Below are 24,988 nucleotides of genomic sequence, written 5' to 3'. Positions count from 1 at the left end.
CCTGAGCCCCTGAGCCCCTGAACCCCCGAGACCCCGAGCCCCCTGAAGGCACTCCCGTCCCCCAACTTCTAACTTCATAATCAACTGGGTCTGGACAGCTTCCATCTACCTACATATCCATATACACCCTTACGACATACTCAATGACTCTATAGTAGTAAAACGCCAATGCTCCAAATGCTGAATTCCGGGCTGATGACCAGCCTGGCTGCCTATCCCGGATTCCGACCCTGTTCCAACTTCGGTCACTTACACGATGGCGCAAAAACATTGCCAAAGAACCCCGGCTTCACCTCCCCAAGTCGATTCAACCCTTCCTCTATGCCTCTCCTCCTACGAGCTCTCCGGACCTCCATCTCGTCTATCAGATCAAGCTCGCTGCCCGCTCGTTTTCTTTCCCTCCTCCTCGCTTCGTCCCAAGAATCCGATTCGACCACATCAGTTCCTCCGAGCACCACCTTTTCCAATGCCCGCTTGCTCTCCAGTTCCCCTCTAAGAAGGAGGCTTTGCACGTCTTGTTTCGTGATTGTGGTGTTCAGCTTCTCCACGGGGCCAATAGTGGCGTCACGAGCGTCCTCTAGATCGTCCGAGATCGGCACGTCGTGATCCCATTCCTGCCTTCCCCGGTCCATTTGTGACAGTGGCTGCGTAAAAAGAGCGGGAAGCGTGGGCGTGTTGCACACGGATGCTACTATCGGGTCGGTTGGAGTTTCATTTCGTTCCTCAAGAACCCGACCAACGACGAGATCTTTCCGTCGACTGAGCTGGAATAGGGGATGGCCAGTATCCAAATCCAACCTTGCACTTGCATCGCGCCGTCGCTTTCGGAGCTCCTCGGTAGCGTCAGATCCCGCGTAAGCTTCGAGATTATCCCGGAGCTTCTGCTCCAATTCGTCACCACTGAGCCGTCCTGTGCCCAACATGTCAGCCAGGGGCGGGGGCATGTGAGAGAATCCGACGCCTGGGGAATACAAGACAAGCACTCACCGATATCGTACACGTTTTGCATAATGAGAATCTCCGTAGAAGTCAGGGACTCTGCCGTCCAGCTCTTCACGATGCGTCCAACCCGGAAGTGCCTAATTTGTTTCAGCACCTCATCTTCTTCGTGTCCGTGGTATTGCATGAATTTCTCCGTAGCATCTCGGAACGCAACCTCTCGGAGAATGTTGGCGCCACCAGGATGGAAGTCCACATAGTCTGCATTGAAAACTCGTCAGTCTCAGTGCCCCGGTACAGTTCCTGGCGGGGAGATCCCAGGGTGAGGACGAGCCTACCTCTTAGGGAATACACTCCATCGTGGATGATAATGTAGAGAGCCGTCTCATCCAACCCCATTGCTGCCACCTCTTCCGCCGTGAAGACGTCGTTGACGACACTGTGTGATGGCACGACCGGCTGTAGCACCCTATTCCTGCAGGGCGCCAGCAACTCTGCCACTTCAACGCACTCATGTCCTTCTGCTTGGAGGGCTAGGACAGCTGTTCCCCCTGCGTGCTTCAGAAGGAGTTCTCTCAACTTTTGTTCCCCCTCAAAGAAGTCGAAATCTATCATGTTGTTCTTCCAGTCAGAAAGAAATCTGCAGTTTACTATTTTTCTGTTTTGCCTACTGATGGGGAATAGGGGTAGTTTCTTTCTTACCTGTGATATCAAAGACGTCCCCTCCGATAATTGTCCATGCCGGCCGACCATCCAGACCATCACGCAAGGTCACATCCTCGCGACGCGCGTACTTCAACGTACGGCCAATGGGCCGAAGTCCTCGGATCATCCCAGCCAGCTCCTTCGAAACGGTCGACAGCTCTGTATCCTCAGAAAGCAATCGCAGTGACATATGCGGGCGACCCGTCCTCCTCGCAACACTCCGCTTCACAGTCGCGTCAGACAGATGCAACTCCCGAACAACATCCGAGACATCATAAACGTCAAACTCGTCGTCCCCATTCTCCTTCACAACCCACCAGTCACCGCTCTCCTTGCCAGGCTGGTGGTCACCCACCTCCCCCCACGTAAAGTACCGCGTCCCCATCCGCCGTCGCGGTTCCTCAAGGGACTCCGAAACCACGACGGCAGCGAGAGCAGACAGCGCCGGCGCTTCCCGCATGTTGACGTCCAGGGGAGACGCAGGCGGCGTCCCGTGCACGCCGCGCCAATGCAGCTTCGCCTCGGCGACCCCGTCCTGGATCTCGCAGGGATCGAACGGAGGCAGCTGGAACTCAAAGTCCAACCACTCACCGTCGGGCTTTTGCGCGGCCTGCGCCCGCAGCCTCGTCCACAGCGCCCCGATGGCCAGTTCACAGGATCGGGGCAAGGGCACCGGACAGCTCGCTGCGTACCACTCCGCCTGCCTCGCCGCCTGCGCGAAACACTCCTCCCGCGTGATGCCGACCTCGTACACCGCCGGCGGGTTCTCCTGTTTCACAATGTTCTGAAAGAAGACGTGGCTGTACTCGATCTGTTCCGTCTGGAAGCTTCGTTCCTCCTTGTCCGGGTGGGTGGACTTCCATACGTTCGGGTAGCCGGGCGTCGGGTACTGGAACGTCATGGGATGCGTATAATGCGGGATAGCCGCCATAATCAAGAAGCCGAGAACCCGCCAAAAGGCCAATGGCCAGGCGTTTTCGTCCTCGCTGGCCGCGGGGTAAGGATAAGGCCGTACGAAGCTCAGCGCCTTGCCGAATAACGTGGATGCGGCCCGGAGGTCGCGGGCCTGAAACAAAGCCGCCACGCCGTCCTGGAACATCTCGCGGTAGGGCGCAATGCTGTGCGGGCTGAACTTCCACTTGGCGTAGGCCTCGTCGTACCACGGGGATCGCCACTGCGACCAGAGTCGCCGCCGCGCCTCGAGGCTGGTAAGCAGTCTCTGGAAGCTCCCTTCGATTTCGCGCGGGACCTTGCTATGCAGGGTCGCGGCGATGGGCCTGGCGGGATCGAAAGCATGGTACCAGGATGTCCCTCCTGGGATCGAGTAGTGGAACACCTGCGTGACCAGGAGCCCTGGGACCATTAGACCTGATGCGCCGTATTTGCCGACGCGAGACGTCCAAAAAGCTTCCGAGAGGTGTGCGTTGCTCCATAGAGTCGGTTGCGGACGGCAGAAGTCGCGGATCTTTCTAGGCCATAGACGAGGCGCATCTATGCCGTACGTGAGCCCATTTTGATTCATGTAGTTGGTCGGGAAGGGCTGGCCCGTCAGGATGACCAGCCAGTCGTGGAGATCAAGACTCGAGTCGGGAGATGTGCCGAAGACGTGGTGGGAGTAGGAGGCGCCAGCTTCACACATCCATTCCTTTTCGAAGAACTAGAACACAGTGTTCGTGTTAACAGGCAGACGACGTCTGGAAACAAATATGGACATGGAGAGACCAGAAAAACAAAAGAAAAAAAAACACAGCACAAGTGTTATACCCACAGGTTCCCGCATATTACGCCGATAGCGCTCAGTCACTTCTGGGGGAATCGGCCCCTTGAGAAGAGCCGCTCGAGCAACAGGAGTGGTCACAGCGTGCTGCAAGGCGTGATATAAATGTTAGATAAATGAACCAGAGGTTGATACGCGGGAAGGAATGCTCACCATGAACTCGTGGACAAGCTAGGGGAAGAATGTCAGCACTGGTGGATATTCCCGCAAGAGACGCAAAAACAAAAGTGAGGCGCGCCAGAGATCTTCCGGACACACTTACCACCACTGCTGCATGGTAGGCCGCCATAGCCCGCTTGATCCGCCGTCGTTCCGGGGACAGCCCCTCATTCATCGACCTGTCGAAGATCTCGCGAAGCAGCCTCACGTCAAGACTTGCCCAAGCCGTGTGCTCGTCCACATGGAAGCAGTACGCCACCGCCCTGCCAACCGCAATAGAATGGTGCTCGTCATGAAGAGCCCACAACAGGCGATCACGCAGCGCGGCGTCGATGGTTCTCATGCCCTCAGCCCCGGTGACCCTGTTCTCACGCGCCATGACCCTGAATCGCTGCATGTCATATTTCTTCCCGTTGCAAAGGAAGATGTCCCGTATAAACTCGATGCTGTCGGGGTGGAGCAGCGAGCCGAGCCAGTAGTGGCTGGTCGTAGCGACGATGATCCGATTTGCCAGCTCCAGCACCGGACGAAGCAGCGCCCAGACTTGGTCGTCCGAGGCACGCCAGAACTTGCCCGGCCAGCCGGAAATGGGCCTCTCGAAATCGGTCCATCGGTCGCGACGCAGACACGTGAGCCACGTGTTTTCGTTCACCGTGATCGAGTCCAGGTCGAACCAGAATAGCGGCGAGGCCTCGATCCCTTGATTCCCGTCTGTCGTCCCCGCAGGAGTGTACGCCTCGGGTTGGCTGAGGACTTTGGCCTCCCACGTGCGCAGCCCGGCGAAGAGTTTCGTCAGTTGTAGTTTCTCGCTGGCGAAGAGCCGGTCAAGTAATGGTCCGTCGGGGATCCATTGACTGCCCGGATGATCCTGAATGCGCTCGCCACCGGTAGCTGGGTCCAGTAGGATAGCCGGTAGTAAGGGCTGCACCCATTCGTGGGCTCCGTTTCTGAGGTCGCGAGCCGAGGGGTCAAACTGAGAGAGATTGAACATGAATTGCTCGCCGGCCTTGGTTGCCATGATTTCAATTTGGCGTCTGAACCTGGTCTCTGCTCGCACGGGTGGGTTGTTGATGGCTGAGGGTTGCTTTACCAGGAAACGGGTGGTGAGTGAGCTAGACGAGGTGGTGGCCTTCGTCCATTCTCAGGCCATCAAAGGAGCGTCTCCGGAGTCCGGACTCAGGCGGTCAAGGGCCTCAAACAGACAAACGGATCCGGAGACGTTTCATGGGTACCGACACTTGAACGAAGATTGGAATGAGTTCCAAGGGTCTAGATGTAATAAAGCTCTCCCTTGCCTTTGTTCTTGGTGTGTCCCAAGTTCAAATTGTTCTCCTGTCAAAGATAGAGTGCAACACGGGATTGTCGAAAGTCCCAACCTATAATAATAGAATTACCAAGTACAGCCCGTGACACCGTCGAACAAAGAAGCCATGCACCCTGCCAACCCCTTTCTTTCTTCGGTCCATGACCCACGTTCGACGTTTTGTTCTTAAAACAGCTACATGAGAATGGGAGAACAAGGTTGAATGAAGGGAGGATGAACGTGTCCGCTCTCCAAGTATCACGAAGATCCATAAGTCGCCGACGTTCAGTTAGACATCACGTGATATGATCGGCGTAATCTGAAGGCACGTCGGCACAATGGCACAGAATCGAAGAGTGGAAGAAACTGGTGCATACCTATCAATGGCTTGGTATTGCCGTCTATCTATCATCATCCGCATTTTGTATTCCAGATTCCCAGCCTTAGGAATCTATAGTCCACGCGTCCACAGGATCCTCCAATCCCATGGCGAAGACGATATTCTTTACTCGTCAAGGGGGGAATCTCATGGATGCTCATCAGAAAGTCAAGGAAATTAAGACGTTGATAAGAGGAAAGAAAAAAAAAAAAAGGAATCCCGCAACCATGCAAAACCCAATAACCGGGATCGACTTTTCGTGTAAGGCTCATAAACAAAGGAAAAAAAGAAAAGGTAGGTAGGCGATGTTCGTGAGAGTCGCGGGCGCGTTGTGAAGGCGGCATCTCGTATGAAGCGAAGCCGTTTAGTCATCCTCATCAGAGAAGACCTCCTCACCACGCTTCCGGCGGGCCATACGCTCTGTGGACACCGAGTCAGTACACGTGGGGAATTCAAGGGGGTATCGTATCGGGTGTAGACAAGAAACTTAAGAAACTTACCCTTCTTCTTCTTCCGCGCCTCGGAAGAGGTCAGCTTGGCCTTCTTCTTGGTGCTAACAATCTTGTTGCCCATAGCATCAAACTTCTCTTCCTCTTCCTCGCCCTCTTGCAGACGAGGTCCGGAGCCCTGGCCCTGCACCCAGTTGTGACCCGAGGGCGTCATCTTGCCGTCCATGACGGCCCAGACTTCCTCGGTCAGATCCTTGGTGAACTCGGCGCTGTGCGTAATGATGATGACACCACCGCCGAACTTCTTCAGCGCCTTGGACAGAGCACCGAGCGAGTCACGATCCAGGTAGTTGGTGGGCTCGTCGAGGACGATCAGATGGGGACGCTGCCACGAGCAGGCCGCGAGGACCACCTTGACACGCTGACCGCCGGACAGACCACGCATGCGCGAGTGAGACACCAGCTCGGCGTCGATGCCGAAGTTGGCGCAGTGGGACTCGATCTCCTTGCGGACCAGAGGGCGGAACTGACCGGAGGCGAGCGCCTCCTTCATGTCGACCTCGGCCACCAGCTTCTGGTGGGAAGCGAGGAGCTCGTTACGAGGCAGCCACACGTTATCCGCAGTCATCATGGGCGTCCAGCGCTCGTTCTTCATGCCAATGTTCTCGCCGAGAGCAAAAGAGCACTCGTACTCGTAGCTGTTCTTGAACTTACGGCGGGAGTGGATGCCAATGATGCGACGCTGGCTGCCCTCAATCCGGAAGACCTTGTCCATGGCCTTCTCGTCGGCGTCGGTGATGATCTTGTTGGCGCGATCCATCGTCTCACGATCCTCGCCAGTCTGGAAACGCCACTGGATGTACTCGGACGGGGTCTTGTCGAGGTGGTTATCAATATGCGCGAAAGCGTGCTGCTTGATGTAGGCGATACGGATGTTCTCGTGCTGGTAGATCTCGCCCTCGGTGGGGATAAGCTCGCCAGTGAGCACGTTGATCAGCGTAGACTTGCCGGCGCCGTTGGGGCCGATGACGGCAATACGAGAGCCCAGCGAGCACTGGAAGCTGATGTCGGTGATCTGGGGCTTATCGGTACCCGGGTACTGGAAGCTCATCCTGCTGGCACGGAGAATGGCCTTGGCCTTGGTCTTGACACCCTCAAGGAAGCCGGGTTCGGGGAAGGAGAACTCCATCTCCGAGGCGCCCAGCTCGTAGTAAGACTTGGCCTGGGGGCACTTGCGAACGAACTCCTGGAGGTTGCCGCGGTAGCGCTTGAGCTTGAAGCGCTCGTAGTGGACCACGTGCTGGACCACGTGGTCAAGGAAGGTGGTGTCGTGCGAGACGATGATCGACGTGCACGGCGAGTTCATGAGGTAGTCCTCGAGCCACTTGACGTTCTTCACGTCCAAATGATTGGTGGGCTCGTCGAGGAGCAGGATGTCGGGCGCCTCGAACACGGCACGGCAGAGAGCCAGCTTCATCTTCCAACCACCGGACAGCGCAGTGATCTCGCCCGAAATCATGGTCGGGCTGAAGCCGAACTCGTCGAGCTTGGCCTTGACATCCTCCTCGGAGGTCTGGATGCCAGCCTCCTGCAGCTTCTTCATGGTCCACTCAATCGTGGTCATCTCGGTATCGGCGGCATCGAGGTCGTGCTCGACGAAGACCGTCTTGACCTCGCTCTGCTTGGGGAAGCCCTCGACCTGCTCGTTGTTGATGGCACGCATCAGGGTCGACTTGCCAGAGCCGTTGGGGCCGCAGAGGCCGTAGCGCTGGCCACGCTTGAGCCGGAGATGGGTCTGGTTGAGCAGGATCTTGGCACCGTAGGCAAGGGAGAAGGTGCAGTTGCAGAGGTCCTCGCCCTCCTCGTCGTCCTCCTCGCCATCGACCTCGTCGGCGGCGCCGGGGGAAGCACGCTTGCGGAAAGCCTCGACAACGCTCTGCGCCTCGGCATCGCCAACAACGACGATGATGTAGGGTTTGAGGGCTTCGGTCCAGATCATGCTCTCGGTAACCTTCTCGTCGATGAGCTGGCCACCAATAGCAGCGATGTGGGCAAGGACGGGCTCCATCTTCTGGGCGCTGGCGTACTTGGAGCCAAGAACAGCCTTGAGCTTCTCAAGGACAATGGGAACATGGCCAAAGTTGCTGGCCTCGGGAATGACGCCGTTCTGGACGTTGCCGACACGGGTGAGAGTGTCCAAGGCCTGGCGGGTCTTCTCGCGGGCCTCGGGATCAGCCAGGTTGTCGAAGTTCTTCTGCAGGGCGGGCATCATCTTGGGAAGGAAGGGAGCAACGATGTTGGGATCGTCGACGAGCTTGCACATGTTGTCGACAATGACGGCCGATTTACGCTTGATGGCAGTGTCACGCTCGGCGAGACCACGGTCAAGCAGGGGCACCATGAGGGCCAGAGTGGGCTCCGTCACTTCGGTGACGAAGGTAGTGGCACCGAGCAGGTGGACGGTCTCCGGGACGAACTCAGGCTTGGCAATGCACTTGATGACTTCGGGGATGAAGCGCTCAATATCCCTGTTGACGATGAGCTGGCAGAGCTGCTCCATTGTCTTGTAGGCACGCTCCTTGACTTCCTTCTTGGTGTCCCACATCGACTCGGAGATGACAGGAATGAGATCCGCAACGCGGAAAGCGGTCTGGGCAGGAGCAGTGCGAACAATGATGTCGATGATGTCGAGAGCAGCCATCTTCTCGGGCCACTTCTGAGCACTGGTGATGGAGTGCATGACGGGAGGAAGGATGGCCTTGACGGCATTGGGGTTGATAGCCTCGCCGATGGCCTGGGTAGCAGCCGTGGCAGCAGTCTTCACGGCGGTGATCTTGTCGCCGACCGCGGCGAGGACGATGGGGAGGAGCTCAATGAGGTAGGGCTCAACGTGCGCGGAGACTTCGGAATGTTGAGCAATGGCAGCGACGGCCAGAGCTGCCTTCTCACGGGCACCGGCATCCTTCTTGTTTGCAAACTGCTTCTTGATGGCATCGATGGTCCTGCGAGTAATTAGGTCAGCTACAATTTTTCCTCGGAAGTCCGGAGTGGATGCAAAATCGGCGGCTTTGGGCCGATATGGGGCTCCTTGTGGATACGCTAACCCTCTGGTTGGGCGCCAAGAAGCATGTGTACTGAAAAGGTGGCGGAGGGAGTGCCGAAAAAAAATTGCCCGTGGCAACTATCGGGGGGAGGGACCAAAAAAAAACTCACTTAGTGGGGACATCCTGGTCCTCGATGCGACCGTTGATGAAAGAAGCGAGGGCGGTAGAGGCTTCCTTGGTCTCAGCGGCGTCCTTGGAAATGGTGAGCTTCTTCATGAGCTCGTCAAGAATCTTGACGGACTGCGCGTTCTCGGCCATGTTGACGGTTGGGGTGGGTGAGGATAAAGGGGTTTCGGGTTTCTGGTGTATTGTGAAGTTTGATCTTCGGTTTCCTGCTGCCGATGGATAGTTGTTCCGGCGACTGAAGAAAGCGCTGGAGCGTCCCGATTCTATGCTCTATCGCAATGAAAGGACGAAGAGAAGGTGGGAAGGTGAGGCCCGCAGAAGAACGATGGAGGAGTCGTTTTCTGCTCTATCGCGGCACTCGAAAATTGGCTGAACCACCACACGAAGGAGATGGATCAAAGACCAAGAAAAGGAGAGCGGAGATACGTCTGGAGGAAGACGAATAACCGACAGGAAAAGGAATGGAGAAGAGAGTTTAGAGGGAGGGGAGAGAGTTGGAAGAGGGAAAGAAGAGGACGAGGAAAGGGCGGCATGGCAGGATTTTTATCTGGACTTTCTTATCGGTGGCCAAAACCCCTCCCCCTCAACTTTTTTTTTTTTGCCCTCCTCCATGGTTTAAGTGGGGCCCTGTACTATAGCAAGGTACGTAGGCGACACTAGCGTTGCGGCAAGGGTCAGGGCAAGGTTTGAGCCCCACCACGAAAAAAAAAATCAGCGCCGATGTCCCCACTCCTATTCGTCGGAGGAATTGTGTACCTCAAGCCATGGCCCGTGCCATTTCCTCCGTTCAGATTCACACTTTTCGATTTTGCCCCTTCGTTTCGTGTCCAGACACCCTTTCTGCACCCTGAGAATCCTACCCTCGCACACCGCCTTCCTGCAGGGAGCGACGCTTGGTATCAAGCGGAATGGAGGGTAGCCTCAGATGCGACGACCTCACGAACTTTCAAAACACTGCCCAGCAGTTTTGTCTGTTCTTTTCTGTTTTTCCCGGCGCCACCCCCACAACGTTAATTCTATTCCCATCTTCTTTCGCGACGAGAGATCTCTCTCTATGCAAACAGACCCCTGGCATTCTATTACTCCGGGGCCCCGTGGGAACACTCACCTACCCCATCAGTAATGCACCTACTTCGTACTGTAGCTATTCGTCCTGCCTGGTGGCACCTATCGGTAGTGTGGCAGACACGAAGGATCCCAACCCGAGGTTCAGTACCCTGCTACTGGCTCCCGGCTCTGTTAGTGGATGATGGCGTTGCGGCCTGAGAAATATTCACGTAAATGGCATGTGTACATATGTATGCGAATGCCGTATTGTAAAGCCATTGTGGGTGATGGACCTCGGAGAAGGTTCAACCTTCCGTGATGCCTATTAGAGCAACCGATACACCAGTCAAGTCGCATACGGTAAACAATGTTGGGGCCTACCTAGGGAATGCTAAATAGGATGAAGCAAAAGCCAGGCGTTGTTGATAGCAAAGGTAACAGGAAAATAGGACCAACCGAATAACTAGGTAGAAACTCCAGGGCGTGTTGCCGGTAATGTATGAAACGGATGTCGAGACTGGTTTCCAAGGGCCAAAAAAATTCCTGAGACAAAAATTGTCCCCGGTGAGGATCGAACTCACGACCTTCAGATATCCAAATCTTATGATTCAGTCATATGAAAATATGAGACTGACGCGCCACCGATTGCGCCACGGAGACTTTGCTTGTTGTGGAAAGCTAATTTTGTAAAGGCTAAATAGGTAGACCGAGTCTCCATATCATCCGATTCTCGTCCACCAAGCAAAACTTAACCCAGCAGATCTCGTAAACCTACGTAAACTCTAACAGGGAGCTTTATAGTATAGCCAAATATGCTGATATTTCAGTAATTATATCCTGCTAAATCGACGTCTAATGCTGTGTACGTTGTACGAAGATGCAAAGTCAGGGGCTGTCTTTGTACAGAGTACCTCTGTTACTTTCTAATAATAGTATCCTTAACTCTGTAAAAACCGTGGCTGACCAGCCATTGAAAGTCAGGTCTTAGGTACAGAGTACGAAGTAATATGTGATGCTCCAGGAGTACCTAAGGTATAGCGTAAGTGGTTTATTTTCGGCAGGTAGATGTACAGATACGGAGTTTACCAGTGGCGCATCAATCCCCGAGAGCAATGCACGACACCAAGCCACAGTCCCCAGGCCTTGCATGCAGCTCGGCAGGCGGTGAGTGACTCGAAACCGTTAACCTAGAGCCTACCTTACGAACCCACGAGGGACGGATAACAACTGACCAAGCCAGGATCGCATGTCGGAATAATAGGTAATGATAAGTACGGATACGGAGGGACATGTGGCATTGAAATCTGACAAGCTGGAAGGGGATCTAAATCCAACTATTGTCTCAAAATGGCACACAGAGAGAAAGGTCGTGGCGAGACGACACTGTACAGCAACCCACGGAGAATGGGGGGGATGCGAAGAAATGGTGTTCTTCTAGCGGACTCTTAATGGTCCCAGTCCCGTGGCCTTACTAACGGACCGGCCGATGGTTCGAACTCGAGTCAGCGTTCGAGACTTATACGAGGCTTTTATTTACCCTTCTCCCAATGCCTCCCAATTGCCATTCGTTCCTCAGCCTTGTATATATCCCGTGAGCGTGGAGCGGTTGGAACATGGTGGGGAGGGCATCGGCCATTCCAAAGGCAACCGCTCGTCCACGTTGCGGCCGGTGGTTTTTCTTAGTGGCCGCCGATCACCTATCTGCTGTGGTCAGTCTACTCGACTCACAAGGTGTGCATTGGTATTGTCCACCTTACATGATCGATGCAAAGCTTCTTTCAAGCTTCTGTTTTCAGGCTCACTGTTGATATAAAAGTGGATTGCTCCGATCTCCCCACCCTGTTCTGTGTGTGGCGGGTCATAGAGTTTCGTGCGGGAAACGAACTCTCGTTAGGTACGGAGTAAGTGGTGATGATTACTAATGACTGCTAAAATTGTGAAGTCGGATCAGCTTTGTGGGGCCGTCTTAAGTCATGTGAAGGTACCTTAACAGAGTAAGAGATACATAGATACTTAATTACATCTCGATTGCACTGGTGTATCACCACCTTCGCCGGTTCTCCTGCTTGCCTTCGCACATGCAGCCATCATTCTTCCTATGTCCGGCGTAAAGAGTCATCGGCGTATACGTCACACTGTTGTGCAAATACCTTACTCCAAGTATCGGTACCTCACGAACCCCGACGGCGAGCTGACCTAGTTGACTACCTAAGAGGAAAGGCGGACGAGAGCCACCACCCACCACCCACTCCCGGTCGGCTGGTTTCCATGTCGTGACATTATGCTGATAGGGCCCTCAATATCATCCAGATTTGTGTATTGAGCCTCATTTCCCGTCGCATCGTCGGACGAGATGGCCCGCGAGAGTCGAGACCTTAGACCTTCCGAAAGCCTTCACTCGATCAGCTGCCCTGACCTCGTCGAAAACAAACCGCCGCAAGCCGAACTGGCCTGCTACCTAGTTCATGATCTTGCTTCAGCTCAACCGATTCAATCCGTCTCCTGATGGAGGATGCCAAGATGTGCGTGGCCTTGCCGATGGCAAAGCCCGTCACCGCCTCGACCGGCAGCCTGGCCTCCCAGCCCGCGTGGTGACTTGCCACGACATGGCCAATATAGCTGCACTCTAGAGTGACCCCCATCTCACAAGAACGGGGCGATGCGAATGCCGGATGCCTCCTGTGGCAATTGGACATCCCTAGTTGGTTGTCACAAAGTTGCCTATTTGCATGAGCATTTGGAACGGCATAGGATTGCCATTGCTATGTCCTCGACGCTTTGCACCACGTCTTTCGAACGACGCGAGGTTTCCCTCCTGGGCTGATACGCATTGAGCCCTTGCAAAAACCCCTTTCAACGCGGTGTGCCAAGTGGCTTCACCATGTCATCCCTTGGTTGGGACTGATCCCACAAGCGGCGACAAGTTTCCAGCGAGCGAGTAAATACGACGCAGTATTCGAAGGACGGCGATCACATCGCATTGTGAAGACCGACAGTTCCCTTCTCATATGATTGAGTGTTCCGATGGCTCGTTTCCGACACCAAAGTTTCCGGATCCGGGATCCCTTTCTCCTCTTTGTTGGAAGCATTCCATTAAGGCGTTGATCAATGAGACTCGTTCTTTGTCCCATCAACCAATATGGCCTTGGCCTTTTGCTACCCCAAAATAGGTTCTTTTCTTTCTTTCTTTTCCTGGCCCTCTCGTTTCTCAATTGAGCCTCGCAGTAACGGAACCATCTCTGGAGTGCGCAGCAGAGGTCAGAGGCAGGGATTCAACTCTCGGCAGGGATGCTTCAGTTGAAACCACCCGGGTCAACTACAACGTTTCCTTTCAGCCATGTCTCTTTTTGACAAAGTCCTGTTGCGCTTCGTAGCGCGTGGCTGCAGTGCTTCGTACCATCTCTACATCCTGCGTCGATTCTCTTTGGCAAAGTCGGGCTCAAAACCACTGGTCATCCGCTTAGTGCTCCTCGCTTTGTGCGCCTTTGCCCACCCTATGTCTTCTTCCGGATACCATATAACTGTGTCAGATCACCCATAGCACATCACCTACTGATGATTGGTAGTATTCTCCGCTCCATCCCCGTACAAAATTTGCGAATCCAATCTCGCGACGACTCTCATCTCACACTAGCACATCACAAGACTGCCCATCGAGGAGATGGAGCTCGACTATGACTGGTGGCGGAATAACACGGAGGAGTGCCCCCCGGCCTCGGAGCAACAAACACAGGACAAGGACGTCTTGTCCCACCAACCTTCCGCCCACGCCGGGTTCGAGAACGACGAGGGCACCTATTTCAAGTTTCGGAAGGAGTTTGCTTGCGACAGGCTCGACTTGGACAACATTGACCCGCCCATCAAAAAGAAAAAGAAGTTTCCCGAATGGCGATACATTCAGTACATACCGGAGTGGACAGATCCGGCTTGGCAAGATCCGAGCTTGTATGAAAGCGCCTTGATAAATCAGAAGAAACACGGAGAGGCGGGGGAGAAGAAGAGCGCGAAGGATGGGGACAAAGATGAGGACAAGGATAAGGACAAGGATGAGGGCAAGGAGAAGGGCAAGGAGAAGGAGAAGGGGGAGAAGAAGGGCGACGAAGGGGGGAAGAAAGGAGAGGGTCGGCCTATACGCCACATCGATATATTGCGCGCCATCAGACCGGCTCAACTCGCGAAAGATGCCGCACGCAACCCGACCCCGTTCGCCAGACGATTTGGCATTCACCCTGAAAGAACGGATGGACGGTCTCAACTATCACCGACGAGCGATGTTAGGAGACAGCTTCCCCTCCCCGAGGGCTCAAACCGGCCGCCTATGTTTGTGAAAGCGACGGCCGCCCTGGAGCAGCTCAAGGCCTTGGCCCGAGAGCACGGCCGAGATCCAGAGGAGCTCCTACAGGAACTCACCGAGCCTGCTACCTTTGCCAGGCTAGGGAAAAACGACCAATTCATGGTTCAGTTTCTCCAAGGGATCTACGATGATTATGACTGGCAGTCGATTATATTCGGCACCTTGACGACTGATGAAGTACGTAGGATTCTTCTGCAGCGCACAGTCACCCGAGCACCCACCCAGGATCCCATCACCACTGCTTGCTAACCACCGAGATAGATGATGCGCGACGGCATCTTCACCATTGACAACCAATTCCCGGGGCCGAATATTGATGTGCCTCTACACAAGTGGGTTTTGCAATCTCAAGTCTTTCATTTCACGGATCATCATGGATCATCGTGTCCCCACGTTGGTTGAACGAGCCAAGTTGATTAACTTGGGTCCCCAGACTGGTCCAGCGGCAGCGATGGCAACGTCTTGTCGCGCCTGGCATGTCCATGCCTTACCCACAGTACATGTACAATATCGGGGGCCGAAAAGGTGTAATAGATCCGGGAGTATGTTCACCACGGCGCCGGCAGGCATCTTTTCTTTGGCTTTCGTGTGCGATCTGACATGGCGACAGACCGACGATTTTGTATGGGAACGCTTACAACCGGCCCTGAGACTGGTGACCAAGATTCTGAACGAATGTCTCGCGAGCAACAACCAATGGCGTGCTTTTATGAACGTGTTCTGTCGGGAACGGATTAACATGGAGCGAGATACTCGTCCCTACGGACAGATCATGAAGCGCCCGGCATGGAGCTTCAGCACGAATAAAATAGACCCAGACAACCTACCGGGCTTCACCGAAGAGGTCGCCCCTTATATCGATGCAATGTGGGAAACTTGGATCACCATGCACCGGTCCTTGATCATTATGGTCAAGAGCGCATTTCACAAGGAGGGATACGCCCAACAACCACGTACAACGGATCATATCGCGGGTCTCATGTCGTTCAGACCGGAATATCCACCCCGCACTCTCAACATGAGCATAAGTGCCGATATCATATATCCCTTACTTGCCAAGGGCTACAGCGTGAGCGAGCAGGTCGATTGTCAATTCAGATTCGTCAACGTATTCCTTCATGAACTCGCGGTTAGTCTTTGTTCTTGCAAGCTCTTCTCCCCCCCCCCCCCCCTCGGGGAACTTCCACTGACTTGCTTGCCCACTGGCGGGGGATGAAATTCACACAGCATTCGGTGACTTTTTCGCATATGATGTGGACTCTCTGCCCAGGTCCCAGAAGCCACGGGCCGTTCAAGGCCAGACAGCCTTTCAAAGAGGACACAATGGACAATTTGGAGCGGTTTGGGAAAGCTATGTGGGGAGAGGGGGAGCCGTTTGCTGAGCCCTATACAGAGGCATTTGGCGACGACCTTCCCGTAACCGAGGCCGGGTCTTGGATGGAGAGAATGGTGAGTGGGATTCAAGCTGATTTAGGCGTCGCCCTATCATTTTCTTTGTTTGGTGATTCCAGCGGGCAACAAATTAACAATAACTGACGTGGCACCTTCAACTTGTTTCCAGCTCTTTGGCGGATCCAGTTGGACCACTTCCAGCCTTGGCCATTCTACCCGGTTTCTGAAGCAAGTCCCATGCGGTGTAGTTCTCTATCACTATCCGTACGGATATCACTATTACGCGGCGTGGTCAGCACTGGTGGAAAAAGACGCCAGGAAAAATGTTCTCGCCAGCCCGCCTTTGTCGATGGACCAATATAACACGACCGTACGGTCGTCTCAGCTGCAAGCCTTCTTCAATCAGAAACTTCTGGACCGCAGAAGTTGCCAGATATGGCTTCTCGGCCCTTCTCCTTCGCACCGCGCGCAACGCCAAGGTCTACCCCAGGGACATCAGTGCGTCTGCGGCGCACATCATTGTGCAACGTGGAGTATACAGATTGCCCCTCCACGAATGGTCCAATGTCTTGGATCGGACCCCGACTGTCAAGATATTTGTGGCGATGCTCGTGGCGGAGATTGTGGAGGCGTCTGTGATGATCGAGAGATGGCGCCACGACGTGGGCACGATTTCTTCCCGGGACAAGGCCTTCGAGGCCCTGCTTATCGAGACTCGCATGTATGCTCTAGAGCTGAGAACGATCCATCTGGACGCCGAAAACTCCCAGCTATCTCCCGAGGCACGCGACACATGGCGCAGCGAACAGTACCACAACTTTGTGGACGCAGCGGCGAGGTGGGAATGGAAGGCCGACCAGGATTTGGAGGGGATCCTAGTACGCTGGTCTCTCATCTTGGAGTATTTGGACGGCCGTTTTATGGAGTTTTGGCGGGCCATCCAGCGCCACGCCAAGTCTACCCCGGCACATCTCGACTATCGGTTGCGCAAGGCCCAGACCAACTTGATGAGAGAAGTGGCTATTTACCAGACGTACGCGAGCGAACAGTGGCGGATGAACGACAACATCCGAGATGAACTCAATCTCGACTCTCTCGACGATATCAACGATCACATCCAGAAATGGCTGACGAAGCTCGAGAAGCACTGCGATGAATTCCGCAAGATCAGCTCTTTGCCCCATGTGCAAACGGCGGTCACGCCCATGACGCACGAGTTCGCCCACGCCCTTGAGAAGATCCGGTGCGTGAAGGAATGGACGGCCGACATTCACGATCTTCCTCTGCCTAAGGATTGGGGCGAGATCTTATCCCTAGTGCCCAACGTGGGGCAGTCGAGGAGACCGGCATCGATGCGCTGGCTTCGTACGGCCCAGAAGGAGATCAAACTGCTCACCAGAGAGCAAATCGAGAACGTCGACAAGATACTCCAGACGTTGCGTATGAGATCCGACCTGGTTCCCACGCTGGCGCTCATCGACTCTAAGATGACGGATCCTCTCGAAGCCATCGAGCAGCTCGCCCAACACTGGTCGTCGTCCGAGTACACTTTCTTGGATAAGCAGGAGCCGTTTCCCTCGAATTTCATCATTCCCAACCCTAATGCCTCGACTTCGGAGCCCCAGGGTTCAGATCCTCAGGGGTCAGGCCCACCTCCTGTTCCGCCTCCTCCGAGTTTGCCTGCTCCAGGGACACCGACATCTGCCCCGAGTCAATTGCCTTCGAGCACCTCTTCGCCAGACTCACCTTCTCCGGATGCTGCTGCTGAGAACCCATCGGCTCCAAGCACCACTGTCCCGAATCCCACTGCCCAGAATCCCACAGCTCCAGACCCCGCTGCTGAGAATACGTCTCCTCCAGACAGTCTCCATCTGCCTGCAGGGCAAAAGAAATTCTTCAAACTAAAGGCCCACGTTGAGAAGCTTCCAGGTCTCAATCACCCAACACTGCCGCACGCGCAGCCCTTCTCCTTCGGCCCTACAGCCCCGGAACATCCCCAGCCGACGTACCCCCAACTCCCAAGCGGCATTACCGGTAAATGGTCAGGCCCCCCGAGCCAACCGGTCCCCATTCCGCCTACGGTGAAGAGTCCCTGGCTAGAGTACGGGTCCAACATTCCCGCAATGCGGGGGTTCTTCCCTCATCCGTATGCCCTCAGCGCCAGCGTGACCGAAGATCTTGCGAACCAGGTCGCGCTGGTTGTGTATGGTGGTCAGGATTCGTGGAAAGCGTATGAGGATGACCCGGCGTTCCATACACTGCAGGGTGGTCAAGACGACGCGAGCATTTCGAGTAGCACTTTGAGTTTGGATTCGGACAGCGACTCGGATGACGGCGAGGATGACGGCGAGGATGACGGCGAGGATAACAGCTCCGACTCCGACTCCGACGCCGACTCAGACCAGGACGAGGACGAGGATGATGGAGGAGATGAAGGGGCTACCACTGGTGAAGGGTCAGGTGAGAACCAAGGGGGAAAGAAGCCCGATGACGATGACGACGGAGGAGACGGAGGGGCTCCCACTGGCGAGGGCTCAGGTGAGAATCAAGGGGGGGAGAAACGAAAGCGCGATGACGATGACGACCAAGATCCGGCCGGGGGGGAGAAGCAAAAAGAAGACAACCCCAGCAGCAAGAAACAGAAGCTTGACAAAGATGACGAGCCGGCGGGGGAGAAGAAGCAAGACGCCAGCCCCAGCAAGAAACGGAAGCGTGATGATGATGATGGTGACAACTTGCCGGCTGGCAAAAAGAAGAAAACCACCGGCATGGATCTGATCTTAGATGCAGGTTGGCCTTTCAAGTGGTCACTAAAGAACGAGAAAAGCTAGCGTGCCTGTGATCGGAACAGAAAACAACATTGAAGAAAAGAACAGAATAGAGAAAGGAAGGGAGGAGTTTGGGGGCAGAGGTTCTCAGCTTGGGCGTTTTGCATACTACTCTTTGTTGTTTCCCTCGTGGATACAACGCATCAGAGGCGGGATTTGGCCCCTGTAGTTGTCCCCATTTCTACGTTGGGCTTCCACTGTGTGGCTAGTCGAAGTGGATGGTTGGGTTCGGTGGAGGCTGGAATTGCTTGCGAGATGCATCGGAGGGAAACTTTTTGGATGTGAGGAGATACCTGCAAATGTAGGGAGCAACGGACTTGTGAGTCTGCCCGGGCCATTCCACCGAAGGTTTATAAGGTAGTTGAGAGCGCTGGCCGGCACTTGAAAATACAAGGCCAAGTTGCCCCTGCGCCCCTGCGCCCCTGAGCCCCTGAGCCCCTGAATTTCTGGATGCGTAATCTCTCAACCTAAATCCCCGCAACCATTGAGATCAATGATTGACTGTCCATGGTCGGCACGAGGACAGGAGCCAAAACTCAATATTGTGGCATGCGGCACTTGAGGTCTCGTCAGAAATTAGGTCCTCCTCTGCTCAAACTAGATGCATTCTAGATGCTTATGTCATGGGGTTAACCTTTCCCATGTGGACTAAAACGCGATGCGAGGCCCTAGTAGTCCGGCCCGTATACCGCCAACGCCATGCTAAAAAAAAAAAAAAAATCAAACTCGTGCCTACTCATGGTATTGAAGACTCGGAGGGTTCGCTCTTGGGCACACTGGGTAGCTCGGCAGCAACTGCCTTTGCCTGTTCGGTCTCCTTCTTCTCTTCCGCCTTGGTCGTCTCGTCAGGTCCGGCAGCAGCCTCGGCAGGCGGAAAGTATTTCCTATTACCAACAAAAGTCAATACGACAGTCAATACGACAGCAGCCTACTCCAGCAGATGTCCCCATAGAAGGGAAAGTGTTGGGGCAGAAAAGACCCACGGTAAAGTCTTGTTGTAAGCCTTCACATCCTTCACCTCAAAAGTGCAGAACACAATCCTGTCCATCTTATCCCCGTCAGGACCGTCCAGGAACTTCCTCGCCGCAGCAACGGCCACAGGCGCCGCTTCGTCGCTAGGGTACCCGTAGACGCCGGTGCTGATGGCACTGAACGCAATGGTCCGGCACCCGTTGTCGACGGCGAGCTCGAGGCTCTTCGTGTAGCAGCCCTCCAGGGCGGCGCGGGCGCGTTCGGGGGACAGGGTGTCGTAGACGGGGCCGACGGCGTGGATGACGCGGTCGCAGGGGAGGTCGTAGGCGGAGGTGATCTTGGCGGAACCGGTGGTGCAGCGGCCCAGGGTGCGGCATTCGGCGAGGAGGCCGGGGCCGGCGGCGCGGTGGATGGCGCCGTCCACGCCGCCGCCGCCCAGGAGGGAGTTGTTGGCGGCGTTGACGATGGCGCCGACGCGGAGGTGGGTGATGTCGGCGCGGATGAGGCCGACGCGGTCGTTGTGGGAGGCGTTCGGGGCGTGGAAGGGCTTTGTCGTGGGAGCTGTGAGCTGGCCCAGTTTGTAGAGGAGGCTGAGGGAAGGGATTTCGGAGAGGCAGATGGCTCCCATTCTGGCGGCGCGGGGGAGGCCCGGGAGGGTCATTCAAGGAGAAGGGGGTCGCGATGGGGGGGCTTTTGAAGTGCGAGGTGCAATCTTGTGAAGGATTACGAGAATGGAAGAGACAAAGACGGGACAGTCGATAAATGAGAGGTTGGTAACGGTGGAATGGAGGGAGTTGCTGAGGAGAGTTGGAGGCTGGAGCACATTTCTAAGAAATGGCATTGACCGTTGACGAACTTGGACGGTCTGACGAAATGAACCCGTAACGGGGCGGTGGTCCGGTCAGCCACGATGTGGCGCAGTTGGCAGGTACGGTACTGTGGCTTGATTCTTGACACTCAACGGAGCTTCACGGAGAGGAGGAGCTACGGAGCCAAAGGTGGCCCAAGCTCCTCCCTGAAAATGCCAAGGTACTCGAGTGACTCAGCCTGCCCCGCCATGTACCTAGTACCTTATCTTTACCTCGCCCCGTTGTGACCCCTCCATTTCCTCATCTCTCAACGGTGCAAACAAAAGTCAATTGCGCTCGCCAGTTCTGCCCCTATCCGCCTCTTCATCCGCCTACCGAACCCGTATATTTCCACTTCAAGAGACCAACGAACAAAACACCCTCTCAACATAGCCCAGCCAGTCCACGTACATCATATGATGGCTGACATGGGAGCTGTGGCCGAGCAGACGGCCAAGCTCCATCTCGACGAGGAGACGGGAGAGCTGGTCAGCAAAGGCGAGCTGAAGAAGCGCCAGGCCAAACGCGCCAAAAAAGCGGCCACCGCGAAGGCAAAGGAGGCAAAGGCTGCCGTCGCTGCGGCCGTGGGGGGGAACGACAAGAAGCCGGCTCCCAAGCCAAAGGAAGAGGAGGTGGTCATCGACTCCGAGGCCATGTTCAAGCAGGGATTCCTCGACGACGTTTTCAAGGAGCGCCCCATGAAGCCCGTTGTCACTCGGTTCCCGCCCGAGCCCAACGGTTTCCTCCATATTGGCCACGCCAAGGCGATCGCTGTCAACTTTGGCTTTGCGAAATACCACGGTGGTGTCTGGTGCGGATACCCGATCTCTAACTCCCCTAATTTCCCTCTTCACTAACACGGCTCTTCCGTATTAGCTACCTTCGATACGATGACACGAATCCCGAGAAAGAGGAGGAGAAGTACTTCACGGCCATCCAGGACATGGTGCACTGGTTGGGCTTCACCCCGTACAAGATCACCCACTCCAGTGACAACTTCCAGAAGCTGTACGACCTGGCCGAGAAGCTGATCACCTTGGAGAAGGCCTACGTCTGCCATTGCGATGGTCAGTCTCCCACGTTTCTTCTTCTTTTTCTCTCCCCTTCCCGGAATGAATGACGTGATGGCTAAGTCCCCATCGCACCGCAGACACCGAAATCAAGCTCCAGCGAGGTGGTGAAAAGGGCGCGACACCACGATACCGCTGCGAACACGCCAGCCAAACAGTCGAGGCGAACTTGAAAAAGTTCAGGGACATGCGGGACGGGGTGTACAAGCCCAGGGAGGCGTTCCTGCGCATGAAGATGGACATGGAAGACGGGAACCCCCAGATGTGGGACCTGGCCGCGTACCGGATCAAGTCGGACACGCCACACCATCGGACCGGCTGGGATTGGAAGATCTATCCCACCTACGACTTCACCCACGGCCTCTGCGACTCGTTCGAGAAGATTACCCACAGCCTCTGCACCACCGAGTTCATCAACTCGCGTCAGTCTTACGAGTGGCTCAACAAGGTGTTGGGCGTTTACGAACCCATGCAGCGGGAGTACGGTCGCTTGTAAGTTTCTCTCGGGTCTCGTCTCTTCCTCCATGCCGCTGACCGCTTCGGAAAGGAACATTACTGGTACCGTGCTCTCCAAGCGTAAGATTCAGAAGCTGGTCGACGACGGCCACGTCCGCGACTGGGACGATCCGCGGTTGTTCACACTTGTGTCTCTGAGGAGGAGAGGTGTACCGCCTCAGGCCATTCTCGACTTTATTTCTGAACTGGGCGTGGTAGGTCACAGATGTTCCTGTCGCCCCTTGCTGTTGATTTTGGGTGAGAAAAGGGCAAAAAGAAGGGGGAAAAAACACGAAAGACAAAGGCTAACTGCTCGTAAGACGCCCTCGACGACGACGATCCAGATCAAGCGATTTGAACAGAGCATCCGGAAATACCTTGAGCGCACCGTCCCCCGCCTGATGATGGTCCTGGACCCCATTCCCGTGACGATAGAAGACGCGACCGAGACCCTCGACCTCGAGCTCCCCTTCTCCCCCAAGGATCCCGCCATGGGCTCTCACACGGTCAAGTTCACGCCGACGGTCTACATCGACCGGTCCGACTTCCGCGAGGTCGACAGCAAGGACTATTTCCGGCTCGCGCCCGGCAAGACGGTGGGGCTGATGAACGCGCCGTACCCCATCAAGGCGACGTCGTTCGGCAAGGACGAAGCGACGGGCAAGGTCACCGAGGTGCGGGCCGTGTTCGACAAGGAAGGGAAGAAGCCCAAGGCGTTCATCACGTGGGTGGGCACGGAGGGCTCCCAGCGGGTCGAGGCGCGGGTGCACAACTCGCTGTTCAAGAGCGAACGGCCGGACGACGCCGAGGGCGGGTTCCTCAACGATATTCACCCGGAGAGCGAGGTCGTCTATCCGGATGCGGTTATCGAGAGCGGCATCGACGAGGTGAAACGACGGGCGCCGTGGCCTGAGGCTGCTGGCGAGAGCGAACGGGGCAAGAGCGGACCCGAGGGTGTGCGGTTCCAGGCCATGCGCCTTGCGTACTTTGTAAGTTTCCTGTGGTGTCCGTTTATTGATGAGTTGTCATTACTGGGGGTGGAAACTAACAAGAGTGCAAACTAGGCCATGGATTCGGACTCGAAGGACGACAAGATTGTTCTCAACAAGATTGTTTCCTTGAAGGAGGATGCTGGGAAGAATTAAGGGCCGGTATAGAGGGCTCAGAGTCTAGAGTTCCCATGGGCATTAAGAGATATCTGTACATGAGCATGAAGATGGTACGAGAGAAGAAGACGATGATGATGCAAGATGATAGCGATGATGGGGGGAGGGAGTAAGGGAGTCGGTATGCAGGTCTGGGAAAATAAACAAATATTCATTCCTCTTGGTTGAGGTGGTTGAAAGGGCATATTCACACTTTCAGGCTGCACGCATAACTGGGCAGAGCTCACGACTTACAAGAAGACGGCACAAAGTGAACACCTCGGCTTTTATACACTCAATGACATGAATACAAACGGAGAGCCCGTGTGATACTGTCTTTGTATCCCTAGGGGCAAGGAGGAATTATACTGTACCTTATCTTTCTCCCTCCATTCCCATATGCTGGTACATTCAATACTCAACGTGACGAGTCGTTCAGGGGAAGGATTCCGCGGGATTCCGCCACATACCTGCTGGGCAAGGCCGCAAGGGCAAGCAAGGGCAACTCTGTCCGCAGAGGCAATAACTAGAGCGCGGTAAACACTTTCTTCCTCTTATCCTTGCAGTCTTTTTCTGTTAGAGTGGCTTCCTCCGAGTCTTCTCTCCGAGAAGAAGCCAAGAAAGCCAAACAAACCTCGAGGCAGGTCAAGATGCGCGTCTTCCAGGGCTTCAGTCTCTTCGGGGTCCCCTGGGTGCAGTGGTTGGCCACGATGGGCCCGAGCATGGGACCTCAGCTCGCCCACGACCCGGTGCCGACTCGCCCGAACCCCTTTCCGACCAGGCTTTTAATCCGGCCGAGGTGGCTTCGTTTGACAGGCAAGCCGTTCTCGATGGCCTCGAGCCCGTTCCCACCAAGGGTCTGCCTTGGTTCGGGATGCTCTCCTTTTTTGCGAGCCCGCCCAGGATTCCGAGACTGTAGACCATCCTCTTGTGAAGAAGGATAATGAGCTCGCCTGTCCTACGTATACCGGTAGGGTTTTTTCTTCTTTTGTTTTCTTCTTTTTCTTCTTCTTTTTTTTCTTCTTTTTTTTCTTCTTTTTTTTCTTCTTTTTTTTCTTCTTTTTTTTTCTTCTTTTTTTTTTCTTCTTTTTCTTCTTCTTTTTCTTCTTCTTTTTTTTTCTTCTTCTTTTTTTTCCATTATTCTCTTCTTAAAAACAACCAAGCTGACTGTCCTACCTAGTCAATTGCAACCCCCTCCACGACCACTGCTGCCCCCTGACCACAACCTGCTGCAACAACGGCTGCTGCCCCCGCGGCCACTCCATCTGCGAAAAGGGCGGCTTCTGCCCAAAGGGCCACCAATGCGTCCAAGGCAGCCACTGCTGCCCCCGGGGCACGACCTACTGCGGAGGCGCCTGCGTCACGGGCGCCTGCTGCAGCGCCGACTTCTTCTGCCGCGGGCCCGGCGAGACGTGCTGCGGCGGACCGGCCCACTACGTCCCCGAGCCGAACTGGCGCTACGGCCCCTGGCGCACGGAGTACGGCGTCTGTTTCGGACGCGATCAGGTCAACTCGCCTCTCGTCAGGACGGGCGGGTGGCGCTGCTGCAGTGGGAGCCAGGTCTGCGGGGAGGGGAACGAGTGTCGTTGGAGCCCCAGGAGGTTTTTTGCGTCCGCGTTGGGAGACGGCGCCCTTTGACGGAGGAAGAGATTGGCTGGGCTGGGGGTTGTGCTTGTCTTGCTTCTGTAGAGCCGTCTTCACTTTTCGCCTTTAATGTCTGAAACCTGGGGACTTTGCTGGGAGTTGCGACTGAAGACTGGATCCCGGGATCAGCTTCCCACCCTGGCTTGTCCATTCGGTACTGTGGGAGAGAGAAAAAGAAAAAAAAAAAACCCCCACCCAAACTCAATCATCTGCGAGTTGTAACTTACAAGTCGTTGGAACTTGGAACTCGTG

The 24,988-nt window shown here is 55.2% G+C and overlaps 7 protein-coding genes and 1 non-coding gene across 8 annotated transcripts; 3 read left to right on the top strand and 5 right to left on the bottom strand.

The window, feature by feature from the left end:
• Window positions 1-18: 18 nt before the first annotated feature.
• Window positions 19-4,801, bottom strand: SODALDRAFT_326102 (hypothetical protein). Its single transcript, XM_028610089.1, has 7 exons — window positions 3,684-4,801; window positions 3,575-3,592; window positions 3,413-3,508; window positions 1,642-3,301; window positions 1,278-1,547; window positions 988-1,200; window positions 19-910 (listed from the first exon to the last, which is right to left on the bottom strand). Exons 1-7 carry the CDS (start codon window positions 4,596-4,598, stop codon window positions 246-248), a joined length of 3,837 nt encoding a protein of 1,278 aa, XP_028469725.1. The 5' UTR covers window positions 4,599-4,801; the 3' UTR covers window positions 19-245.
• Window positions 4,802-5,626: 825 nt separating this feature from the next.
• On the bottom strand, window positions 5,627-10,267 carry SODALDRAFT_354039 (elongation factor 3; the record flags this gene model as incomplete). Its single annotated transcript, XM_028613677.1, has 6 exons — window positions 5,627-5,682; window positions 5,763-8,713; window positions 8,925-9,211; window positions 9,698-9,861; window positions 10,109-10,164; window positions 10,236-10,267. The coding sequence occupies 6 exons, from the start codon at window positions 10,265-10,267 to the stop codon at window positions 5,627-5,629; spliced, it is 3,546 nt and encodes a 1,181-aa protein (XP_028469724.1).
• Window positions 10,268-10,544: 277 nt separating this feature from the next.
• SODALDRAFT_t1 lies at window positions 10,545-10,648 on the bottom strand. Its single transcript has one exon. It is a non-coding gene; the product is annotated as a tRNA-Met (tRNA).
• Window positions 10,649-11,268: 620 nt separating this feature from the next.
• Window positions 11,269-12,969, bottom strand: SODALDRAFT_374318 (hypothetical protein; the record flags this gene model as incomplete). Its single annotated transcript, XM_028614665.1, has 7 exons — window positions 11,269-11,685; window positions 11,746-11,832; window positions 12,238-12,369; window positions 12,447-12,583; window positions 12,636-12,667; window positions 12,702-12,838; window positions 12,900-12,969. 7 exons carry the CDS (start codon window positions 12,967-12,969, stop codon window positions 11,561-11,563), a joined length of 720 nt encoding a protein of 239 aa, XP_028469723.1. The 3' UTR covers window positions 11,269-11,560.
• A 371-nt stretch (window positions 12,970-13,340) lies between these two features.
• Window positions 13,341-16,908, top strand: SODALDRAFT_3173 (hypothetical protein). The gene is made up of 7 exons (XM_028609337.1): window positions 13,341-13,465; window positions 13,555-14,519; window positions 14,604-14,674; window positions 14,776-14,884; window positions 14,953-15,471; window positions 15,570-15,791; window positions 15,904-16,908. The coding sequence occupies exons 2-7, from the start codon at window positions 13,650-13,652 to the stop codon at window positions 16,810-16,812; spliced, it is 2,700 nt and encodes an 899-aa protein (XP_028469722.1). The 5' UTR covers window positions 13,341-13,465; window positions 13,555-13,649; the 3' UTR covers window positions 16,813-16,908.
• A 2,367-nt stretch (window positions 16,909-19,275) lies between these two features.
• SODALDRAFT_326099 (macro domain-containing protein) lies at window positions 19,276-20,328 on the bottom strand. Its single transcript, XM_028610088.1, has 2 exons — window positions 19,546-20,328; window positions 19,276-19,446 (listed from the first exon to the last, which is right to left on the bottom strand). Exons 1-2 carry the CDS (start codon window positions 20,160-20,162, stop codon window positions 19,299-19,301), a joined length of 765 nt encoding a protein of 254 aa, XP_028469721.1. The 5' UTR covers window positions 20,163-20,328; the 3' UTR covers window positions 19,276-19,298.
• Window positions 20,329-20,660: 332 nt separating this feature from the next.
• Window positions 20,661-23,393, top strand: SODALDRAFT_326098 (glutaminyl-tRNA synthetase). Its single transcript, XM_028610087.1, has 6 exons — window positions 20,661-21,193; window positions 21,259-21,449; window positions 21,533-21,944; window positions 22,000-22,162; window positions 22,268-22,936; window positions 23,012-23,393. Exons 1-6 carry the CDS (start codon window positions 20,799-20,801, stop codon window positions 23,090-23,092), a joined length of 1,911 nt encoding a protein of 636 aa, XP_028469720.1. The 5' UTR covers window positions 20,661-20,798; the 3' UTR covers window positions 23,093-23,393.
• A 349-nt stretch (window positions 23,394-23,742) lies between these two features.
• SODALDRAFT_347047 (hypothetical protein) lies at window positions 23,743-24,730 on the top strand (the record flags this gene model as incomplete). The annotated part of the gene is made up of 3 exons (XM_028613281.1): window positions 23,743-23,949; window positions 23,996-24,062; window positions 24,273-24,730. 3 exons carry the CDS (start codon window positions 23,743-23,745, stop codon window positions 24,728-24,730), a joined length of 732 nt encoding a protein of 243 aa, XP_028469719.1.
• Between the last annotated feature and the right edge of the window lie 258 nt (window positions 24,731-24,988).

Source organism: Sodiomyces alkalinus (assembly GCF_003711515.1).
Source record: "Sodiomyces alkalinus F11 unplaced genomic scaffold SODALscaffold_1, whole genome shotgun sequence".
Lineage (NCBI taxonomy): Eukaryota > Fungi > Ascomycota > Sordariomycetes > Glomerellales > Plectosphaerellaceae > Sodiomyces > Sodiomyces alkalinus.
Note: the sequence above shows the minus strand (reverse complement) of the source record. Positions and strands in the feature narration are given on the sequence as shown.

Coding starts and splice junctions, on each gene's coding strand:
- SODALDRAFT_326102 (XM_028610089.1), bottom strand. CDS start 4,598: ATGGCAACCAAGGCCGGCGAGCAATTCATGTTCAATCTCTCTCAGTTT. Junction 1,548..1,641: donor GGACGTCTTTGATATCACAG/GTAAGAAAGAAA, acceptor ACAACATGATAG/ATTTCGACTTCTTTGAGGGG. Junction 1,201..1,277: donor TGGAGTGTATTCCCTAAGAG/GTAGGCTCGTCC, acceptor TTTTCAATGCAG/ACTATGTGGACTTCCATCCT.
- SODALDRAFT_3173 (XM_028609337.1), top strand. CDS start 13,650: ATGGAGCTCGACTATGACTGGTGGCGGAATAACACGGAGGAGTGCCCC. Junction 14,675..14,775: donor ATTGATGTGCCTCTACACAA/GTGGGTTTTGCA, acceptor TTGGGTCCCCAG/ACTGGTCCAGCGGCAGCGAT. Junction 15,472..15,569: donor TATTCCTTCATGAACTCGCG/GTTAGTCTTTGT, acceptor AAATTCACACAG/CATTCGGTGACTTTTTCGCA.
- SODALDRAFT_326099 (XM_028610088.1), bottom strand. CDS start 20,162: ATGGGAGCCATCTGCCTCTCCGAAATCCCTTCCCTCAGCCTCCTCTAC. Junction 19,447..19,545: donor GCTTACAACAAGACTTTACC/GTGGGTCTTTTC, acceptor TGTTGGTAATAG/GAAATACTTTCCGCCTGCCG.
- SODALDRAFT_326098 (XM_028610087.1), top strand. CDS start 20,799: ATGATGGCTGACATGGGAGCTGTGGCCGAGCAGACGGCCAAGCTCCAT. Junction 21,945..21,999: donor CAGCGGGAGTACGGTCGCTT/GTAAGTTTCTCT, acceptor CGCTTCGGAAAG/GAACATTACTGGTACCGTGC. Junction 22,937..23,011: donor CCATGCGCCTTGCGTACTTT/GTAAGTTTCCTG, acceptor AGTGCAAACTAG/GCCATGGATTCGGACTCGAA.